The sequence below is a fragment of the Notothenia coriiceps genome, unplaced genomic scaffold (genome assembly GCF_000735185.1).
Source record: "Notothenia coriiceps isolate Sejong01 unplaced genomic scaffold, NC01 NC01_scaffold00037548, whole genome shotgun sequence".
Lineage (NCBI taxonomy): Eukaryota > Metazoa > Chordata > Actinopteri > Perciformes > Nototheniidae > Notothenia > Notothenia coriiceps.
The window spans coordinates 1-10,351 of NW_011370249.1; the positions used below are offsets into that span (position 1 = coordinate 1).

The window sequence follows — 10,351 nt, forward strand, 5'->3', positions numbered from 1 at the left end:
GTGTGTGTGCTGGTATCTAGGTCAGTGAGTGTGAGTGAGAAGGTTATATAGGATTACTTGAAAACAGTCCCCAATAATATATGTTTACTTCAAAACAGTTCAAAATAATACATGTTTACTTTAAACAGTTTAGAACAAACAAATTAACTTTAATCTTTAGTGTGTGTGTGTGTGTGTGTGTGTGTTTATTTAGCACGGGCACATAGTATCTGTCCCCGGCTGTTTGAAGAGCAAGCATGGGAAACAAAAGACAGTGTTTGCATCCAGCTAGTCACACACACAGTTACAATCACACTCCCTGTAATTGACATAATTAATAGATAGTTTAGCTTCTCACCATCATTTGCTGTGGCCCACTGATGTTAACGATCGTAACTGAAAGGCTGCCTGTCAAACGTAAACATTCAGCCACGTGACTCGCAAACTCTCGCGAGAGTTTTACACAAGACGGATCCTTTCTAGTCATAACCCTGCACCGGGCGCTGACATTGGCGCCCGGTGATCATCAGATTTGACGACGCTGATTGGCTGAAATTATGTTTCGGAGCCATAGCTTACAGATAGCAACAGTCAGCTGCTAGTGGCTGCTGATGCACTGGTTGAGGGCTCCTCTCTTAGCGCCCAGACGAGAGAGGGTAATGATACACGGGCAAGGCCAGGCAGGAAACATGTGACTTATCAGTCACTTTAGACATCGTAACACCATTTTAAACGAGATGTTATTGTAGATTATACATTTTACTGATACCAATTATATAATATTTACCTTGTTAATTAAACATTTAAATTTAAAAAATATATTAAAAAATATATATATTTTGAAAAATATAGCCTATATTTTTTCATTTATTTATTTTTATTTTATTTTTATTTGTAATGTGGGAAGAGTTGAGGCGGCGCCCCTAGCGCCCCTATGGACCGGCCGCCACTGCCTCTGGATATCCCCACGTCAGAGTACCCAGGAAGAAAACGTTGGAAAATGAGAAATCTCCAACGAGGCGTTTTGGGGAGGTCTTTTCTGTGTAAGAGTTTTACTCGCTACAAGGTGTACTTTGAGGATTTTTGACTCTGCAGACCGTTTACATGCATAAAAACCTTTTATATTGTATATTTTAGAAATGCTCACTGTACTTACAGAAAATGACTCAGGGTGCATCTGAGATTTGAGGGGGTGCAGGGGTAAAGTGTTATTTTTATAAATGGAGAGTGGACCTGACACCCTCTGGGGGACCGGGGACATGCCCCCCCGGGAAGATTTGTTTTATAAATATTGAAGTTAGATGCATCAATCTGGTGCACTTTGAGAGCAAAATGAAGAGATATATGGATACCTCTCAACATCCATATGAAACAACTGTAAACAGATTTACTTTTTCTTTATGGATATAAAAGAAAGTAAAGCCTAACTCCTACTGGCGGCTGGTTAAATGACTCCTCGTCCCTGAGTACACTCACCATCTTTCAGCAGGAAAGGAGAGAGGGAATCCTTGTCCGGCGACAACCGCTGTCTTTTCGCACTATTATAAAGCCACGCTAACATTTTCGAAATGCTAAGTCTATCGCTGCGGCGCGTCATAGATGCGTCATGAGATGCGTCATGAGATGCGTCATGAGATGCGTCATAGATGCGTCATAGATGCGTCATGAGATGCGTCATGAGATGCGTCATGAGATACCGCCGGCGACTTTTGCCGGTACTCAGTAAGACGTGCCGGTACCACATGGGTAAAAATCAGAAGTGCCGGTGCTGCGTACCGGTGAGTACCGGCCCAATTCAAGCACCGATACAATACTTGAGTAAATGTGCACATTCCACCACTGGATCATTCTAAATATATTATTGTATTCATGGTTTCTGGCATGTCTTATCTGTATCTGTTCATCTATCTATGGATGTGTCACCTGGAAAGATGCCATTTTAACATGTGGATGTTTTTTGCTATGATGCAAAGAGTTGGACTTATTTCATACGGTATGTGGGCAGGATCAATGCTTTACTACTAATAGATGTATGAAGCCTATATTCTGAGCCAAGAAAAACCCAGCCTGAGTTTGTACAATCATCCTCCCTTTAACTGTGGAGGCACGTCCTCACAGAGCCATTTTCTCCCCTTTTGAGTGTTTGTTTCACTTTCTATATACAGTACATTCTTAAAAACCCAGTTAGCACATTCTAAACTCACATGAATACAGTTTTATTGTGAACATGGTTAAAAAGTTTAATATCTCAATCCTTCCTGAATTAATCCTCCACAGAAAGGTGCATGTATCGCTTACAGCTAGTTAACTTCCATTCTAGTCAGCTGAAACCATAAAGTGTGCCCCCTCTGTTGTGAGTCATTGGACTGACTCACATTGTGATTACGTGGTACATATAACGTTGATACAATCACATTCATGTCTGGTCTTAAAACTGTACACAAACTATGGTGTAACTGGAAATTTGATCATGATCATAATTACAATTGTCAGTTTTTGCACCTTGAACACAATAGTGTAATGTTCCTAGTTAGGGCGAATGCTGTTTACAGCATTCCACTATAGTTCTTCGATTCTTTAATCTTCTTCTTCTTATTATTATTATTTCACCAAATAGTTTGGCTCTCAATAACTTCAGCATACTTTCAGCTGCAGGAACCATTCAAATATCAAACTATTCAGCCTTTTCAGCACATGATGGGAAACTTTCAACTTTTTCAAAATATGTTATACTTTTTGGAATATTCAGCATTTTAACAAAATCTTGTCAAAAAGTCCACCGAGCTCCCATTAGACTCCCATGTAAAAAAAATCCGGATCTTTCTTCAGACTAGAGAGGAGTAAACTTTAAAAAAACTGCTCTCATCTCCTTACACACAAAACCTAAAAAACAACATATATCAGTTCATTGGGGTTCCCTGATGCTGACGGTCTGGTCATTTTTTTATAGGAGCCATAGTTTTTGAACAAGGTGACAAAATAGTCAGATATAATCCTCAATGCTTTCTTAATGGGACAAGGTGCTGCAGTTGGTAACCATGGTGTTGCTGGGCAGATCGGGGCCACACACCTGAGTGACATCATCTAATAAAAGCAGACACGCCCACAAACAGACTGGAGGTTTGTATTTTTTTTTTTCAACAAAAGTTAGAAATGCAAGAGGTTTGTCTCTCATTCAGAACAAATTGAAAGGCTATCCTTTCACAGTACATCTCCATGGAAACCTTTGATATCTGGGCTTACACACACAGGTGTTTGTAAACATTCATTCACTACTACTACATCTGATATGTAACTCCTTCTGCCTATTTTAAGCTGCAGAAACCATTCAACTATTAACTTATTCAGCTATTTCAGAACATTGAGGCTATACATTTTGTTATTTATACCTTTTTCAAACTTTTTCTTTTAAATAGTAGGCTTCTTCACTATTTTTCCTACTCTTCCAGTTTAACATTTCACTTTCAAGTTTCCAACAAAGTCATTGCAATGCTTTTGAGCTGTAACAATTTTGATTTAAATCATTTAATTTTTCTGCATTTCTCCGCTAAGTTCGGCAACACACTTACTAAAGCTAAAAGCAGCTACAGAGACCATTCAGCTAATCACATATTCAGCTTTTTCTGCATTTTCTGCTAAATTCAGCCACAAATGTTCACAGTTTACAGCATTCACACGCATTTTCTGCAGGAAATGCATTTTCTAGTTCACTCTCCTATTCGCTGTGCCTTCCGCCAACTCCCGAGGGAAATCATATGGAGGAAATCAATCTTTTTTCACACCAGTTTTCTAGTTTAGTCTGTTATTTGCGTTGCATGTGGTGTACAGCGAAGAGAACACAGCTGCTGCTGGACACACCTCTGATAAGGAACCAAAACAGGGAATTTGTGGGCTGGAAAACATGCTCTGTAGAGCTGAGGGGAAATCAGTTTTTGCTTCATCATGGTGTCATCAATGAAGCCATAGCTTTCACATACACATTACACATTGATCCATTATTAATACCTACATATTGATTATTGCAGCTGTTAATATATTCACATCTTAAAAAGCCCCCTGGTGACTTTCTGTGACTCTTTTCTGATACTCTTGCTGTTCACTTAGCTAAACTCCCTGAAGATCCACAGAGAGGAGGGATGATGTGACCCTTAACAGTGCGCACAAATTGCTCAAATATGTCAATAAAAAGCCACAATTAACAACTTCATACCAAAATAAATGTTTTTGTAAAAAGTAAAGTGCAACTGTATCATCTATGATTTGTGAGTACAGTGGATGTTCAGTGTTACAGGGTTATTGACTCTGTATGATGCTTTACCTCTTCCTCAGTCATTTTAGCGTTAAGACAATTATCAAATTTGTCCGATCTAGATTTCAAGTTTCATGTGTTCACATTAGATTTAGCAGACACTATGTTATTTTGCCAATACAGTTCTATCCATTAAAACATAATAAAAGATGGAGATTGGTGGTGCTTATATCATGTTAGCTTCTACCGGTTAGAATTACTTATTTGTTCATCATTAAGGAGATTTGTATGACTCATTATCCATGAGGTCTCCTCCCCAAAAAATAAAGGAACACTGTGATTAAAACTGGTAAAACCAACCCGGTATCACGGCAAGACGTGAACATGTGACGATTTACCATGCTGGGAGACGTGAAGATGTCACGATTTCGTCCCTTCAAACGTGACAGTTACACGGTATTGTTAACCCATGTTAACCAGTGGAGAAATAACCGGAAATGCCAAGCAAATGCTACCCCGACGTAATGATTTATTTTGTAATAGTCACACTCGATTACGCCAATTTTCTTGTTTCCCCAGCTGCTCGACACCTCTTTTAGCAGAAACAAAGGCTACATTAATGTATTAAATCGATGTTAATCCATGCGTGTGGATCATAGGTGTGGATTTGGAATTAACGGACGTGACGTTAATGCGATTGAGTTGCCAGGAAACAGCTATCCAATTGGTAGATAGGCTGTATTTACACCATAACAGTGCAGAGCTGATAGAAAGGGACACCTGGTGGTTGAAGAACGTTATTGAATTTTATTATTTTATTAGGCACAAAATACAAATTAGACTTTGAAAATGAGCATGTTAGGGCCCCTTGAAAAAGTCCAGTTATCTATACAGTATGATGCTCTACTTGGGAGATGTTTATATTTTTTTAAACGAAGCAAACACAAACAAACAATAAATTCCTCTACTTGTCTTTTTTAATTAGATTTTTTGCCATGCCTTAATCTCTATGGAAGACACTTAAGTGGGTTGTGGGTGACAGCCACGTTGTGTGTCTGTGGGTATGTGTTGAGATTAGAATTATTGCTATCAAATGTGTGGAATGTGTTGAACTGTGCAAGTGTCCAGCATGTGTGTGTGTATGTGTGTGTGTTGATAGGGGCGGCAACAGCAGCAGCATCTGTCAGTACGGTGGGTGGCCTGGTGTTCCTGTTGGGTAATTGGATCTTAAAGTTTAGAGCAGGTGATGACTGATTTAAGCATGCACACACACTTGGATACATGCACATAGTCTCCATGGAATATCATTGGGATGGACAATATTTATGCCGTGTGGGATATACTTATCTGGTGTGTATGTGTGTGTGTTTGTGTGTGTGTGCTTCTGAAATAGGTGGGTAGGTCTTCCAGTTTTGCGGTGTCATGCTCTAACGTAATTATACAATTGCGAATCTCTCATTTGTGTTTATTCTTGTTTATGCATGTAGATATTCCACAGACATCAGAATCATTATTTTAGTGCTTAAAAACCTTTTAAAAGATTTAAATAATTCCATTGGCCAACATTAAACTATTAGATATAATTATCCAATGTGCAGCTACATGTATGTGTGTCCTGCTTGGAGTCATTACCTAAAGCCAAATGAATAATGACTTTACTGTCTGTTTGGGTAATGCCTGCATCCGTATGAGTTATTTGATATCAGTATGTTTGACAACAGGCTCAGAGTCAGACCACCTGGCTTGTTGGATGCGGGACAAATATTCCTTCAGGGCACTATGTGTCACACACTATACGATGGAAGAGTGATCTACTTATAAGAAATAACAACACCTTTTGTTTCCAAAAAAAAATCTATTTTGCAATATGACGTGCAGCCTGTACCTGTGTACATTAAAATTAAAATGTAGCCGGTAATCAAGAAAGTAATGAATCCTTCTCAATTTCTTCCTCCCCACCTCCCCCTCCACCTCCTCTCACTTCCTCCCTCCATCCCACTCTCTCTCTTTGTGTCTGTCTCCATCTGTCTTTTCCCAGGTGGTGCTTGACCACATGAGAAGGAAATGCAAGTGCCACGGGACGTCGGGAAGCTGTCAGCTGAAGACCTGCTGGCAGGTCACCCCGGAGTTCCGGGTGGTGGGCTCCATCCTCAAAGAGCGCTTCCACCTCGCCACCCTCATCAAAGCTCACAATCGAAACACCGGACAACTGGACCACTCCAACCACAACAACAACAACCACCACAGTCACCATAACCATCACAACCACCACCACCATCACCATCATCAGAACAACCACCACAACCACCATCACCGGCGGAGGCCGAACATCAACGAACTGGTCTACTTTGAAAAGTCGCCAGATTTCTGCGAGAGGGACCTGGGTTCGGACTCGGCGGGCACGCAGGGCCGGATCTGCAACAAGACCAGCCCCGGCATGGACAACTGTGAGAGTCTGTGCTGCGGGAGAGGCCACAACATCCTGCAGCAGACGCGGAGCGAACGCTGCAACTGCAAGTTCCACTGGTGCTGCTATGTAGTGTGCGAAGAGTGCAGGATAACAGAGTGGGTCAGTGTCTGTAAATGAAGAAACACACACTAAAAGACTGTACACAATAAAGAAAACAAAGAAAAAGAGACTTTTTTAAAACCAAGGATATTCATTTCAAAGGGGAGTAAGACTGTTATATATTTGCCCCATACCTTTTTGCGATGGACTGCTGTTTTCCAGAAGCGGGGCGACATTGTGTTAAGCAGTAGATCCAGCAGAAAGATAGATGCGCATGTTGGTAAATAGCGTGCACATGCAAAATATGTCTAAAGCTGCCACAACTCAGAGAGTTCGAATGTTCACTGACTTCCTTTTGAGACAAAGGAACTTAGTTCTATCAGATAGTTATCTGAAAGCTAAGAAATCTGGGCTGATAATGATTGACATACAGCTGCATGAGATCCAGGTGTGCAAACAGGAAGTTGAGAGTAAGCAGTAGATTGCATGCAAAAAAGAAAATAGTATTGCTTCATAGCACCAGCAGTATGGAAGGTCTGAGACCGATAAAGACCTTTTCCCACAACAGGATTCACATTCACAGGATTTGGCACAGCACACAACACCCAGAGCACTTAAGGATTTAGTGCCTTGTTCAAGGGCAGTTCAGAAGTTTCAATGTTCATACCAACTATCACATTTTCACCTAAAATAACAGCAGGGGACTGTGTTGCTTCACTGACATGTTAATGTAAATGTTAATTTTAGTATATTGCACGCATAATGTGTAACCCTGCAAATGGTGATAGCACCCCACAATACGTTCACATGAATCCCAAAAAGGACTGGACTATATGAGTAAAAGGAGCAAATTACATCAACGATGAAGCTAAGTCAACCAAAAGACTACAAATCAGCTACAATAGAGCACTAACCCTATACACGCTAAGGTTAGCCACCCTAAATCAGAGCACAGATTGTCCAAAATGTTCCATGTGTTGTGTCAGAGTACACAGTGCACAATAGACCTTCATTTTTAGCATGATATAAATGTAAATAAAATTGAATAATGTTGCAAAAATACCATCAATAAATGTAAAGTGCCTCGGGAAACTGAGAGCAGGTGAACAGGCTTTGGTTACTAACACTATAAACATCCTGAGCTGCCATCAATCAGTGTTTCCTGTTTTGTGATACAATTTAGCGTGTGCAACACTGTAAGCTTCTTGTGATATATCCACACTCACTTTCTCCACACTTCTTCCATGTGTGCTAATATGGATACTATCAAGTTAATTTTAAAGTACATTTAAAGCAAAGTTGATATGAATGTCTCTATGATATGTATTTGAGTGAGGCTCCTTATCAGGCAGTGTAATTTATTTCAAGCAAATGTGTTTCTGTGTTGAAAGCAGATGGGTAAAAAAAAGAAAATCTGGAATTGTGTTTCCAGAGTTATTTAGATTTTGATGAGTAGTTTGCACATACATAACTGTGTCCAGGAAAACTCTGGGAGATATCAGCAATATGCATTTTTTCATGTCATAAGTGTAATGTATGTATGTCTGTATGTGTTTTTATGTTTTAATATCGCTATTATCTAAGTTATTTTATTTTTGTGGATAACTTAATATTTGTAAGACAATAAAGAAAGACCATAATATTGAGAGGGGCTTTAATATGATGAATAATAAAATACACGAGAGCAGTGTATTTGGTAAGAGAACCGTTTTGTGTTTATTTTGTCACGAATCAGCTGCCGTCATCATACTAATGATGATTAATCCCTTATTTAGTATATACTACAGAATTTAGCTTCAAGTTTCCATCTGAATTGGATTAATTATCATTCCTTTATTGAGGTAAAAATATAACAGCTTCCTTATATCAGCTGTTTATTACTAAGCACTTTAGCTGCAAAGGAATCAGGCAAGATTATCGTAAAGAACCAACGTTAGCATTACATACAGGTATGGAATGGTGTAACATTGGATATTTTTGAAAATGTACTGTGTTGTTGTTTATGAAGCCTTTGAAGGGCCACTTTTTTGTGGGTGAACTGTGCTACAACAGCACACAAAAAATACACGCACATTTGGAGAAACGCGCTGAGCTTTTCCGAAACGTTGAAAATATAAAATACAATTGGCCCGAATCAGAGGGAAATTAAGAAACAGCTTCACAGATACATGCGCAGCATTTAAAAAAACATTTACCAACTCAACAAAACACGCGAAGCGTTTACTAAAAGCGCTGCATGAAAGAAACGCTGCAAAATAAAAAAGGCTCAAAACACAACAGAAAGAGGGACAATAACAAGTGATGCACACAGCTGGGAGCAAATGCTTGTTAACTTTTTTTTTTTTTTTAAGTTTGCCAACTCTCACTGTCACTGGAAACAAACCTCGAAAAAGTATTTTTTACTGGCTTATTTTAACAATGTGATCACATGATTCCTTCGGATATTACTGCAGATCTGCTGTAAGCTAGCTAGCTAACGTAGTTAACTAGCCATTTCAATTATGAAACTGACTAACTCTGCGAGTGACATTTGCCCAACTTTATAATCCCCGAACATCAACAAGCACTCCGGTCGTCTTTTCGTCAAGTTGGTGAATGTTTTCTAAATGCTGCGCTGTATTGTCAAGTTGGTGACTTTTTCTCTTCCGTTTCTCACCAACACCCTTTTAAGGTAAGTGATTCAACATTCTAGTTGTAATCCCTAATGTGTCCCTAACTTCTACAACCTTCAATCATCTCTGTCCCGCTGGTATAGAGGACACGTCTGAGCTAGCCGCCACTCTTAGAAATGGTCATGGACTCGCCATTCCTGTCAAGCTGTGAAGTTGATATAGAATTAATCAACGACATTCGATCATCCTTATTGATGTATGAAGCCAGCTACGCCGAATACTGTGCAGAAAGGTTCAGGGCTGGATTATTTCAGTTATTACAGTAGTAACAATCTCGTTTTGGCTTTTTTAAGAATGCTGAATGGTCCTCAAAAGCAACGGAATACAATACACAGCTGATTTTGTATTTTAATACAATTTGGATACAAAGAAAATGTCAAGGGAGGAAAACAGATCCTTTATTCAACATAGGTTTTTAATGGCTTGACCTTTTATTTGGAGGACATACTGGGGTATTATGCAAACAGTTGGAGGATTTAGTCTAGTAAGAAGTGTTTCTAATGACAGACAAATATGCAATTAAATGTAAATCCGATGTGAAGGAAGTGTGCAAAAGCTTTCATTGGAGCACTTGGCCTCCATATTGTAATAAAAGTGACTACAGTGATTGCTTTTGAATGCACATAGTCTGAATGTTTTGTTAGGAACCTCTAGATATACTCAGACCAGATAACACCACATGTGTAGACCCTCCCTTACCAGTTGCTGCTTGCGTGCAGAGAAATCCTGTTGAGCGTCCTGACTCACTTATATATTCTGTGCCCGGAGGGAAGTGATGAAGTCACCAAGTCAAGTGTAAGAATGCAAGAGATACACTTTCAAAGTAAACAGATGTGCAGTAAAAAGGTGCTATTTTAGAGTCATGCGGTTCTATTCATATCCAAACACACTGCTCGCTTTCAAGGAGAAAAAAGAAAGCTTCGCCGGGTGCTCCAACCTCTC

General features: G+C 39.5%; 1 protein-coding gene across 1 annotated transcript; it reads left to right on the forward strand.

The window, feature by feature from the left end:
* Positions 1-6,254: 6,254 nt before the first annotated feature.
* On the forward strand, positions 6,255-7,604 carry LOC104967698 (protein Wnt-10a-like). The gene has a single exon (XM_010797212.1). The coding sequence runs from the start codon at positions 6,282-6,284 to the stop codon at positions 6,813-6,815; it is 534 nt and encodes a 177-aa protein (XP_010795514.1). The 5' UTR covers positions 6,255-6,281; the 3' UTR covers positions 6,816-7,604.
* Positions 7,605-10,351: the final 2,747 nt, after the last annotated feature.